Source organism: Portunus trituberculatus, chromosome 42, assembly GCF_017591435.1.
Source record: "Portunus trituberculatus isolate SZX2019 chromosome 42, ASM1759143v1, whole genome shotgun sequence".
NCBI classification, from domain to species: domain Eukaryota; kingdom Metazoa; phylum Arthropoda; class Malacostraca; order Decapoda; family Portunidae; genus Portunus; species Portunus trituberculatus.
This window is the reverse complement of record NC_059296.1, coordinates 25,588,955-25,602,826: the sequence shown is the minus strand read 5'-3', so window position 1 is coordinate 25,602,826 and position 13,872 is coordinate 25,588,955. Positions and strand designations below refer to the sequence as shown.

Genomic DNA, 13,872 nt, shown 5'->3' with positions numbered 1-13,872 from the left:
TAAACTGGTCCAATGACTATTGTGCCACCAGTAGCTTTCTTGGATAATAATCAGTGGAATGGGATGAAAGAGCTCCAATAGATGTAAATTTACAAATCATCATACTTGACTGCTGTATCTCTGAATTAAAAAAAAAATGTCTAAAACAAAGTCCAGTAAATCCAAATCTGGGAAACAGGCCCAAGAATTTGAGAATATTAAGTATTTCTAACCTCCACAACACAGTCAATACATACCTGTGAGGATGTAGCTGTCGGTGGGGAAACAGAGGAATCTTGTGGGACTTTGGAGTTTCTGACAGATCATCAGTATGAGGATAATTTTGAATAACATCTGGGGATTCCTCAACCACACTGAAGCTGCTGTCTATAGTGGATTCCATTCTGTCACTGTAAAAAATCAAGTCATAATACAAATCCATTCTTTCAATGAAATTTCCAGCCACAATTCACATTCCTTTTATAATCATTAATATTTTATCAAAGAAATTTTCCAAAAAACTTTCAAGCTGTACTGCTTTCTAATACATTATTAACTTGTACACTTATCCTAGAAATGTGCCACTGTTCCTAAGTCTTTCTTCAAAGTTAGTCAATAGTGATTATTAACACATCTTTCTTTTTTAGACCTATTGTAAAAATCATTATTTTCACTTACTATATAAGAAAACTTGCTGTGATCCAGCTAATGAAGAAAGCTTCACTAGCTCATACAAACAAACATGAAAATGGTTTATCTAAGAATTAATGACTGTCTTTCCACACACTGGGAAGTTAGCAACTGTCAAACCTATCTTAACTTTCTCACACTTGTGTCAAAATGTCTTCATGCAATACTATTCTGACACAAAGTGCATCAAAAGACTTATTCAAATTAATTGAAAATAAAGTTTCAGGAATAAGTGTCTCAATTTTTGGCGAGTCAAATATGAGCATAAATTTCTCATCAATAATGAATTAGCAATGCTGATGCTTTCAAAAACAAGCTGACTTTTAGATGATGGTGCAATTTTTCAAACTAGTACTGTAATTACTAATTACTAATACCAATGTAGCAGAATCTTAGCATGTCTCATCTTTTAAACTGTAGTGTTAGTGTCAAATCGTTGGAAACACCACACATTCCTATAATAATTGTTGGGGGTTTCCTACTCCTCCCTAACAAGAAACACTAACCGTCAAAGTATTTCATGTTTTTTAAATGATTTTGTTGATTTCTGACCTTTTTGCAATGCACATTACTTGATTTAATGCTCCCCCACCCAAAAAACTTGATTTTCCACAGGTCCCCAAGATCGTTGGGGATGAGAGTTGGAGTTAAAAAAAAACAGTCATAGCTAACTCGAAAAATATCGATTTGCATCAGAAATTACATATACCATCAATCATTAGTATTACACTACATTTCTCACCAGAAAAACATGAGTTACATCACAGATTCCAAGCTTGGGTGAAACTGCAAAATAATCAAAACACTACTTAAACAGAAATAGGATAGGTACATACATATAATCTGAGATTAAATCAGTTAACCTAAAATTCCAATCCATAACATTTGAATTATCTCTAATGTGGTTAAATTTACATGGGTGCCATATCCTTATACAAATTTGGTCATTTGATTCAGGAAAACCTTAGATACAATTCCAATAAGCCAACTGGGCAATGAAAACAATTTGGTATTAAGGCGTGTCAGTGTGTTTTTCTTGACAGGAATAGCCCTAAGAAGTGAAGTAGAGAAAGAAAAGTGTTTCATTGCATATCAAATTATTCATATTAATGTAATATTGGTTTGTTTGGCACTTTACCTACAACCCATTTTGGTTGTGTTTTGTTTTTGTTTTTTATATACTGGTAATTTCATCCTATCATGGATGCAACTGAGGTGGGCCTCTGCTGTAGCCAGGCAGTTCAGTCTTACTGTCAACACTCCATGTGATGAGTGAGTTGCCAGTTGAGCTGGAGTATCCTAGTATTGGGGGCTCATCTGGTACTGCAGACAACCATCTATCTAACGTTTTCTTGAAGAGGTCAGGTATGGTCCATCAGGTTCCTGATGGTGTCCAGTACAGAGTTGAAGAGACTACCCCCACTGTGTGAGAAATAGTTATTCATGCAAGTCTTTATTTTCTGAGACATTGCTTCTGCCCTCTTTACATAGCACAACTGCCCTCTCCTTGGATGTGGGTTAATTTCTATCCCCACATTTGGTACAAGGCCCTCCAGGATCTTCCACACATAAATCATGAGGCAGCGCTCTCTTCTTCTTTGTAAAGAGTACAGTCTAAGCTCTTTTAATCGCTCCCAGTAGTTGAAGTGGTGGACGCTTTCAATCCTGCTGGTGAAAGATCTCTGCAGGGCCTCTATTTTCATGGTGTCTCCTACTTTATGAGGAGACCAGAGCTGGCAGCAATATTCCACATGGGGCAGCACGAGAGACTTCCAAAGGGACAGCATACAAGTATTGTCTCTTGTCTTGAGAGTTTTCAGGATCCATCCAGCCAGCTTCCTTCCTGTATGCACTATGTTAACGATGTGGTTTGTGAAACTGGCATCATCACTCATGAGAACTCCCAAGTCTCGCACTGAACTGGTTGGCAGAATGCTTTGCTGGTTTGCCTTATAGTTGGTGTTTAGCTTGATTTGTTACTGCATCCCATACCTTAGCAGTTCAGATTTTTCCTCATTTAACTTAAAATCATTTTGCCTTGACCAGTCTAGTAATGAGTCTAGGTCTCTTGAAGAAGGGCCACATCTTCCTCTGTGTCAATCTGGCGATATGTCTTGCTGTCGTCAGCGAAAGAGGTTGCCATGAAGTGTCTCAGTCCCTTGTCAGTGTCTACCACCATTGCAATGTACTGCAAAGGGTCAAACACTGAACCCTGTAGCACACCACTCTTCACTTTGCTGGCTTCCAAGAGATGGCCTGCGACTGAAACCATCTGCTTTCTCCGCACCAGGAAGCTGCACAACAATTTACCAACGTTTCCAACACCTAGATTCTGCAGCTTATGGAGAAGAATATTGTGGTTGACCTTATGAAAGGCCTTTGCATAGTCCAGATAGACCACATCAACCTTTCCATCTTTGCTGATCTTTTCTAAAATGGATTGCTGGTGCATCAACAGCTGCAACAGGCAGGAGCAACCTCTTCTGAACGCAAGCTGGCTCTCATTGAGCCCATCAACTTTTTCTCTATAGTTTATGAGCCTTTCTCAAACTCAATTATTTTGAACAGGTGGGATGTCAGTGCTACTGATTTGTAGTTTTTGGCCAGACCTTTACTCCCACCCTTGTACAATGGTGTTTTTGTTGTAAGTTTTTACCCTGCTGGTAATTGTCCATTGGCCAGGGATGCATTTCCCATTAACATCAGAGGGAGAGATAGCTCATCTCTACAGACTTTTAAGAGCTTGGCTGGAAAACCATCAAGTCCTGCAGCCGAATTTATTTTTAGTTTGCTGATGGCTATTGAGATATCTTCCAAAGTCAGTTCAATATTGGAAAGCAACTGAGTGTCTGTCAGTGCACTATCAGCTTGAAAGAAAGTGTCTAGATAATGGATGACAGTGTGGGCCATAGATGCACTGAACACATTACGGTATCATATTGTTTCCTGAGTAGCTGTGTCATTTTGTGTGGATCTCCCTTCTTCATCAAACAGAGGCCCCACTAGTATTTTTGTTGCACATTTCTTCTTGATGTAGGAAAAGAAAAACTTTGAATTCCCTCTTTTATGTTTTCTACTGGCCTTCATTAACTCTCATTTTTTCCTTTTTCTTGTGAGACAAAGAGTTTTCTTCTATTTCCTTTAATGTGGTCTGTAGCTTGGCCTTTGTGCTTGGATATATTTTTATATAGCACTGCTTTGCACACACTCCTCCTCCTCATTAGGATACTTCTGTCACGTGGTATTTTCTTCCTTTTTGTGAGCTCTATCTTCTTTGATATACAGGTAACTCTCAATTTACCCATGTTTGATTTATGCGTTTTTGTCATAACGTGACCGGAAAAATATTATAATTAATTTAATTTGCGCGATCGGCTTGCTTATACACGATTTGGCCCAACCGCATTTTCAAACTGAGTGCCAGACACAATTTCAAACTGCACACCAGAGTTCCACAGCTGGACAATAGGTGGGAGCTCCACTCTTCTCGTGCCTCATTTGCAGTCTGCCAGCACTGAGTACAGACAGAATCTCTTCAATCTGCCTATAATTCACCAAGATGGCCCCAAAATGTCCTTCATCTTCTTCTGCATGTGGGGTTGATTTTGATAAGTGAATTTTTGTTAAAGTGGTAAAGCTCAGAGGAAGATGGTGACTGACTGTGGTGCGAGTGGTGAAGGCAGTGACACAGTGAGTGTTTTGTTTACGCATTCTTTGTTTTGTTGTTTTCTCTTATCACTTTTTGCTTTTCCCTTTACTTTAAATACACTTCAAGTATTTAAAATGATAAATAATAAAAACATGTTAATTTAGCCAAATAAAATAGAGTATTTTGTACGAATTTTTTTGGAACACATCCCGCATCCCCCCTATTATCTATTGTTTCTTATGAGAATTAAATATTTTTTTTACACAAATTTTGATATACGCGGTGTCTCTTAGAACGCATCTATCATGTAAATCGAGAGTTACCTGTACTGACCTCACATATGGCTTGGCATATTTCTCCTTAAATATTTCCTCCCAGTGTATGCCACCTAGAAATTGTTTTATTGCAGTACAGTCTGCTTCGTCATTGTATAGTTTTAGTTCTACAAAACCAGGACGTGATTTTGGAATGTGCCTTTGACTTCGCATTTAGGTTTGTGGTGACTATGCACATTTTATGATCTGACATTATTGTTTCCATTAATTTATAGGAATGGATATCATGATCATTGCTAAACAGCAAATCTAAAGTGTCTTCACCTCTTGTAGGCTCATTTATAAATTGTTTGAGGAAGTGTGTGTCAGCAACACCAAGAAGGTACCTTGCTTGTAGTTTTTCCTCCACTGTTCCCTTATTAACCTTAATTTTATCTTAATTTAAAGGGAGTAAATAAAAATCTCCAAGTAACAGGACTAGAGTCTCCTGGCTTGGAAGATTTTAAAATATATATTCTACTTGGGTTCTGATTTCATTAAAATGTTCTTGGGATGTGTTTGGAGGTCTGTACAGGCAACATATTACAGTATTAAGTGACTCCACGTAAAGTGCCAAAAACTATGTGGTTCCATTAGTGAAACTTGTTGGTATTTTGTTTTTGCTGCCAGTTCTTGTTGAATGTAGACAGCTACCCCTTTGTGACTTCTGTCTTCTCTGAAGGCTCTCTCACTTCCTCTCTAATAGCAGCTTTAACATCATGAGTGTGGCTGGCAGTGCAACCCAACATAACATTCCCAGACAATTTTTCTCAAGGGATTTAACAGTGGAGGAAAGACTAGTAATGGCATTAAACATGTGTGACATACACTCCTTGGCACTACCATAGTATAGACATCCTGTCACCTACCTCTCACCTGGCGCGGTTGGGGGTTGCCAACGGTCGCCAGATCTCTGCAAGATGTACATTGTTACCAATATAGCGAAAGAACTTTCACCCAACCTTCCCTTTGAATTGCAAAGAAAGTATTGAGAGAGAGAGAGAGAGAGAGAGAGAGAGAGAGAGAGAGAGAGAGAGAGAGAGAGAGAGAGAGAGAGAGAAATCAGGCGACAGCTGGCAACCCCTAACCCACACAGCTGAGAGGTAAGTGACGGGATGTCTATACTATGGTAATGCCGATAACCCAACACAGTAAGACCTCACACTCACTTTGCACTTTAAAATTTCTCCAAGTCTTACTTCACTTACTCTAAATGTTCACAAGGATGAGAATATTTTGGATGGCAAGCTAAGGTATCTTGCCATTATCATCCTTAATTAAGAGAGGATCAGCGGGAGGATTACGAACTGACGCCTCATACACCCGATAAGGTCAACCGTCGCTCTTCACCTCACACTGGCTGCCTTGTTGCTACACAAATCGTTTTTCCTTTACAAAGCTTTAAATAGACAATGAGCTTTTGTTCATCATTCCTTCCTCAATGCACGCACGATCACTTCACGAAACCGTAGATGTAAGTTTCAAGGTCTATGTCCTAGTCTGTCCCACGAAATCCTACCTAAACCCCAAAGCTGATAGCGACGTGTCTACTCTTCACCCCAACACAAATCTAACACAACCGCTTACATCACCCTACCAAACTTATTCATTAGGTGAGCTCGTGTATAAGCAGTCCTACGTTACATGAATACAAAAACTAAACATAGCTTAATAATTTACCCTATATATGAAGAAAAATTACCAATGTGAAGGGCCTGACATATATGAAAAGGAGTGACCCAAGCAAATATCACCGCACGACTAAGATACAGTACATACCACACAACCCAAAGTACTCTTCCCGAGCTGTGGCCAACCTTCAGCTCGTCAGACCACAAATAACTTGTTGATGTTGGTGGTAAATAACTTTTTGCAACAACCACAGATGAAGTCACACTTGTTTTGGTCCGCTTTCTAAGGAAATGCTAGCTGGCCAATCACCGCCCACGTATGTCAGCCAATGAACGTCTCTCCTTCCCATCAAAATAGCAGAGAGAAGCGCATGATATTTACGTGTGAATACGTTGAAATTAATCAAATAATTTTTTAAATGAGCTCAGGTTCTGCCAGTTTCCCACCAGTCATAGAACATGGGTAAGCCACTGGATTACTAAAAGACGGATGGGAAGCTGTCACCAAATATATGAAAAGATTCATTACTTCATAGTATTCATATTATTCATACGGCTGGAATTTATTACAGTGCTGCCAGGTACAAGGTAATTACCTTGTTTTAAGGTAATTTGAGCCCTATCAGGATAACATAATTTCATTTCAGGGTAATGTTATTCCATCACAGTACATATTATGGTAATATTTCGTACATATACAAACATATTAATGATCTTTGTAAAACAGATTTTTAACAGGGTAATTTCAAAAGCAAACAGGGTAATGGTAAGGGTGAATCTAGGGTAAAGTTCGCAACTCGACCTGGCAGCAATGGCTGGAAATGCTAATTGCTAACTCGCTATAGAGTTAAGAGGCGGGTTCACGTGTCAATATGCGACCGACTGGAAAAAACAGTCGCAACATGTTGGTCTTGTTCAGTCGTTTTGCGACTTTGTTTACGTTGTGATGTCACGGAGAAAAGTTTGAAAATGCGGAGTCAATGTATAGAAGATTTTGGAGTTGCTGAGGGAAACAGAGCACATCTGGGACCCTAAAAGTTAATTCTATAACAAAAAAGCTGACGCAGATCGGCGCTCGATGAGATAGCTGCCATTCTCCGACGATTGCTCCTCTGTATGCAGGGTGTTGTTGGAGGTGAGGATTGAATACCTTTGTGGGTTTGTGGGTTTGTGGTGGTGCTTTGGGATGTTATCTTCGAAGTCCACACCCAGGTCACGGTTTTTTAAGGAACACAATGAAACACAAGAATTTACAAAATAATATTTTTTTGGGGGGTCAAAAATAAAATGATGGGGTAAGACGGACCCCCAGGGATCCATTTTACCCCGCAAACTGAACATGAAGAAACAAATCCTTATTGGCATAAAGCACAGATAAAAAAAAAAAAAAAATCTTCCTCGTCATCGTCATAACCCTTCACATTGCTCTTGAGCCAAATTTATTGGTACAAATCAAAAGAAGAAAAAAAAACTCCAAAATTATCATCTATCCCTGCACAACTTAATGACATAAATCACACACAAAAACCTCTCCTTGAACATCATCATCATCATCATCTGTCCCTGCATATTGCTCATGAGCTCAGCTTTTTGCAATTAGCACAACAAACCCACTCTTCCCCTCTCATGGGGTCCATCTCACCCCATTAGTAAACATGAAAATGTCGAAATGTTTACCAAAATATCTATGTTTACAAAGCCAGTTCATGGCATCTATATATCATGTATACACTCATGAGCATGTATAACATAAGTACTAAATAATTAGGATAATTATTTCAATATAAAACAAGCAGCGTCTTTGCTTGTGCGTATAACATCAGCACTGCATAAAATGACAAATATTTCCCTGTGAAGCGCAAGGGATACTTAGCGTGTTTACTGGCAGTGTTGATGTCATTGTTGGGCGACGTGAAGGACATCTAAGAGTAAAATTTTGAAACTCGCTCTTTATGCTTGGATTTAGAAAGGGGGTTCCGTCTCACCCCATGGGTCCGTCTTATCCCACCTTCCCGTATATATATATATATATATATATATATATATATATATATATATATATATATATATATATATATATATATATATATATATATATATATATATATATATATATATATATATATATATATATATATATATATATATATATATATATATATATATATATATATATATATATATATATATATATATATATATATATATATATATATATATATATATATATATATATATATATATATATATATATATATATATATATATATATATATATATATATATATATATATATATATATATATATATATATATATATATATATATATATATATATATATATATATATATATATATATATATATATATATATATATATATATAAGGCCCACTGAAATTGCAAGTTCCCAAAAAGATTTTTGAGGAATTAGCCAAAAGATAGGGACAAATGTCTTGAAACCTCCCTCTTAAAAGAAGTCAAGTCGTAGGAAGATGAAAATACAGAAGCAGACAGGAAGTTCCAGAGTTTACCAGTGAAAGATGTGAATGATTGAGAATACTGGTTAACTCTTGTATAAAAAAAAAAAAACGGTTGGACAGAATAGGGATGAGCGGAAGAAGAAAGTTTTGTGCAGCGAGGCCGCAGGAGGAGGGGAGGCATCCAGTTAACAAGATCAGCAGAACAGTTAGCATGAAAACAGCGATAAAAGATAGAAAGAGATGCAACACTCCGACGGTGAGAAAGGCTGAAGACAATCAGTCAGAGGAGGGAAGAAGATGAGACGAAAAGTTTTTGATTCCACCCTATTTATTAACCTCTTCAGTACCATGACGCATTTCCATATTCATTCTGGAGACTATTTGGTGATTTTATATAGATTCAGAAACTCAAGTGGGGAATTTAGATAGTGAAGATTCTGACCATTAATCTTCTGATCCCCATAGACCCTTCCTAATGTCAATAAAATTATCTAATCGTACACAAATCTTAAAGTAAAAATGCGTGCCAGTACTGAAGGGGTTAAAACTGTATGAGTGGAATCCCCCTAAACCTGCGAAGCGTAGGCTACTCCATACAGGGACGGATAAGGCCCTAATACAGAGTTAGCAGTTGGAGGGACGAGAAAAACTGGCAGAGACGTCGCAGAACGCCTAACTTCATAGAAATTGTTTTGCAAGATATGAGATGTGAAGTTTCCAGTTAAGATTATGAGTAAAGGACAGACCGAGAATATTTAATGTGGAAGAGGGATCGAAACAGCTGAGTGTCATCGAAGAAGAGGGGATAGTTGCCTGGAAGGTTGTGTTGAGTTGATAGATGGAGGAATTGAGTTTTTGAGCGATTGAACACTACTAAGTTTTCTCTGCCCCAATCAGAAATCTTAGCAAGATCAGAAGTCAAGCGTTCTGCGGCGTCTCTGCGTGATCTTTTGACATCCTGAAGGGTTGGTCGTCTCTGAAAGGCCGTGGAAAGATGTAGGGTGGTATCATCAGCGTAGCAGTGGATAGGACAAGAAGTTTGGTTAAGATCATTAATGAATAATAAAAAGAGAGTGGGTGATAGGACAGAAGCCCGAGGAACATTACTATTAATAGATTTTGGAGAATAATGGCCGTCTACCATGGCTGCGATAGAACGGTCAGAAAGGAAACTTGAGATAAAGTTACAGAGAGAAGAACAGAAACCGTAGGAGGGCAGTTTTTAAATCATAGCTTTATGCCAGACTCTATCAAAAGCTTTTGATATGTCTAACGCGACAGCAAAAGTTTCACAGAAATCTTTAAAAGAGGATGACCAAGACTCAGTAAAAAATGCCAGAAGATCACCAGTAGAGCGATCTTTATGGAAGCCATCCTGGCAATCAGATAGAAGGTTGTGAAATGACAGATGTTTGAGAATCTTCCTATTCAGGATAGATTAAAAAACAAACAAAAGATTAATGCTTCAGGACGATTATAAGTTTAGAACAGTCACCTACTCTATCTCCATCACCCTGTCCTTACCAAATTATCCCCTACCCCTTCCACTCCCTGTCCCTTGCAAGCCATCCCCGTTCTCTATCTCCCATCTATCCCCGTTTATAAGTTTCATGCCTAGGGGAAAAAGCAATAGAACCTACTAAACTCCGTGCCTGGAGTGACAATACCTCTCCCCAACTCCAGCTATACGACAACCTACTACATAGTGCAGGGGTTAAGAGAATAATTGTTCAAATTATGATAAAAGTACCAAAATTGGACCAAGTAGTACTGTCTAAACCCTTATCTTTCACATAAGGAAGGGTTCCAGCAGATATTTACATTATTTCAGGGGCGGATCAAGTATTAAATATCAGATATCGGTTTAAAATATTAAATATTAGAAAATCATTTATCAATGTGTATATAGGTCCAATAGGTGGCTTATTTCCCCTTTAATTGGAAGGTGGCTATTGATTAGTGGGATTTGAAGCATGTATAGCTTGAAAATAATGCTTCTGCAGCATAAATACTTTTAATACACACAATTCTTATTTTGAATATACATAATAGTTAACATTGAATGATGTATACTGTATCACTAATATTTGGCCAACATCAGGCATTAGTATATTATAATAGTAGGCTCAAAACATAACTGCAAGAGACATGTAGAAGGCAAGCAGCTGTACACTACCTGTCATGACAAAGTGCTGACTGCCCACCAGTGAGACAAATAGAACATCACAGCCCTTGAACCTTGCAATCAGGAGGCACATACGCGCATGTTGCTGCATGCAGCACATGCTGCAAGTGAAGGCCACAAGAAAATCCTCATAAAGACAGTGGACACAGATGTAGTGGTCCTTGCAATTGCCCACATGCAAAGGCTTCAAGTGCTTGAATTATGGATAGCATTTGGAGCTGGGAAACACTGTCGTTACATCCCAGCACACTCTATTGCAACTGCGATGGGATCTGTGAAATCCTCTGGTTTACCTTTCTTTCACAGTCTGACTGGATGTGACACCACATCAGCATTTGCAGGCAGAGGAAAGAAAACAGCTTGGAATATTTGGGGAGTATTTCCTGAAATATCATCTCTCTTCACCAGGCTATCGACATATCCAGCAGACATCAGTGGAGATACAGTTGGCCAGCTTGAAAATTTGTTGTGCTGCTGTATGCAAAGACATCTGAGGCTACCAGTGTCAATGAAGCCCGTCAGAGCCTCTTTGCTTAAGGATCTCGAAACTTGGAGAATATTCCACCCACCCAGTGAGCAATAAAAGAGCACATCAAGAGAGCAGTGTATCAAGCTACTTATGTTTGGGGTCAGACTTTAGTAACTCAGCAAGAACTTCCATCACCTGCTGACTGGGAGTTGGGAAAGGACCACACAAGGATGGATCCCAAAATGGACAGATCTGCCAGATACTAGAAGTAAAGCTTGCTATGAACTCATCCACTATGGATGTAAAAAGGCCTGTAGGGGACTTTGCAAATGTCTGCAAGCTAATCTCAAGTGCACTGCTCTCTGTGCTTGCTCTGGCAGCTGCAGCAGACAGGAATGCTGAATCTGACTAAAACCCACTGCGCACCTTGTTAGTGTCAAACGAAAAAGGCACGTTCATCAGTTATGAAAATTTGTATTCAGTTGAAAGTAGTTTTCTTTAGGTATAGACATGTGATACAAGGCATTCGAGCTCTTAAACTGTTCAAGTGTTTATACTGTTTTGCAAATAATATTGTATCTTTTTCAGTCATCATTTTTCTCACCATTGCACAGAAAAAAAATAATACATTGCTTTAACAGTTTGATTCTAAGTAATGGTTGTAAAATGTGGGATGATACATGCAATATGCAAGCCAGGGTTCCCCAAATGTATCACCACTGCAACTGTTGCCATACAGGATACATAGATTACAAACTTTGTATGTATTTTTTTCTATAAACATAATAGTGGTAGTATCCTCTTGAGAATAAATATTGACCTTTGTATTTATAATGATGATGCTTGCATATATTAAAAAACGCTTCACTAGTGTACATGTATAAGGCATTTGTTTAAAACTGTTTAATGGAAATTAAATAATTAGTTTGCTTAGTTACTTGCTTATTGAAACTAATAAAAAGAATGTTTTTGGTCTTTCCTATATTGTCAACACCTATTAATTATTTACAAACTAAATTAAGCCCGTTATTGTTGTTGTCAGAGAGATGGTTAGAAATGATACATACATGATGCACTTTTCTGGCTACAACCGAGTACACTAAATAAAACACTGAATCTACCCCCTTAACCTATAAATTTTAACTGGAACCCACCCGTTTCTACTTACCAATGGTCTTGGCTATACACCTGCCAAATTTGGCACTTTTATCACAACTTGAACAATTCTTCCAAATATTCTCCTTAATCGCTGCACTAACACGAACTGGCTGAGGGTCACAACGTGGACAACGTACCTATCTCGTAAAGACTTTTGATAAGATCGATCACAGAATCCTATTTCATAAGCTACGATGTCTGGGAATCAAGGGAAAGCTGAGCTAGAGTATGGATCCACAACTTTCCTACAAACCATGATCCAAACGGCGGCATTAAACAGCAAAACATTAACTAGAAATGCAAGGCCACTAGTGGAGTTCCCCAGGGCTCAGTACGGGGATCATTATACTCTTTTGTGCTGATGAGGAAAACCGACAACGACAACGAGGAGTCCATGCTATACTTATTTGCTGACGGCTCAAACATCAGCCAAGTCATCAGCTTAGTGTATGAAGTTGAAAACTCCAGAGTAAGTTTTTCAAAGTTAATTAATTTCTTCATCATTGATGTATCAAAAGGAGATCCAGCTATATTCTTCTTTCCTCATATGACTGCCGTAACTTCACATTTTCCTTCTTTGATGATTTCAGGAAATGCTTAACCCCCACACCATGAAATATTCCCATGCTGCAGTCATACATTTCACATTTCATATCTTCATGAATCTGCATTTACACAAGATTGCTAATTTTGTCTGTTATCGTAAATTTTGTTTTAACTTTCCATTTTTTCCTGCATTTCCTGCATATATATTTACATTTACTTTGTTGTATTCACTCATCTCTTTCAACTGGTCTCTTGTTGCACCACACTCATTTATTTCGCTTCTTTATCTCCTCCTTTATCACTCCATCTCTTCCATGTTATGTACATATCCTTCACCAACCTATTCACCTGTCTTTTTTTTTTTTTTTTATTTATTATCATTATTTTTTTTTTTTTTTAGTCTTTCATCTTCTTTGAATCTCCATGGTGATGTCCGTGTGCCCTGTTGCTTCTGGTATCTGCCATTACATTCCCTCTATAATCCCACTGTTTCCGTCCCTTTCATATCAATAACATTTGTTCGAAAGATTGCTGGCTTTTCTTTTCTTTTTTTTCATATAATGTTTTGAACAATTTCCTGTTACTGAACGTATCGTTGTTGATAACTCAATCATAATCTGAATTTTGTTTCCTACTTTCCTTTTTTTGTCATTTCCATTACTGAAGCAGACATCCATATTGCAATTTCTTTAAAATCAGATACGGTGTCCATAATAAAACTGATATACGAGGTAATTTCTCCTCTGGGTTCACTTCATTACCACTTATCA

General features: G+C 37.9%; 1 protein-coding gene across 3 annotated transcripts in view; it reads right to left on the bottom strand.

Moving 5' to 3' along the window:
• The window catches only part of LOC123517489 (transcription termination factor 2-like), a 239,429-nt gene extending 232,865 nt beyond the window's left edge, over window positions 1–6,564 (bottom strand). For 2 of the 3 annotated variants that reach the window (XM_045277595.1, XM_045277597.1), the window contains exons 1-2: window positions 6,412–6,564; window positions 237–389 (exon numbers count right to left, since the gene is read on the bottom strand). In XM_045277595.1, coding sequence (XP_045133530.1) covers window positions 237–382 — 146 coding nt within the window. In that variant the 5' untranslated portion in view covers window positions 383–389; window positions 6,412–6,564. Of the gene's footprint in view, window positions 1–236; window positions 390–5,840; window positions 6,158–6,411 lie in introns of those variants that run through there. The other variant, XM_045277596.1, reaches the window with a different exon arrangement.
• Window positions 6,565–13,872: the final 7,308 nt, after the last annotated feature.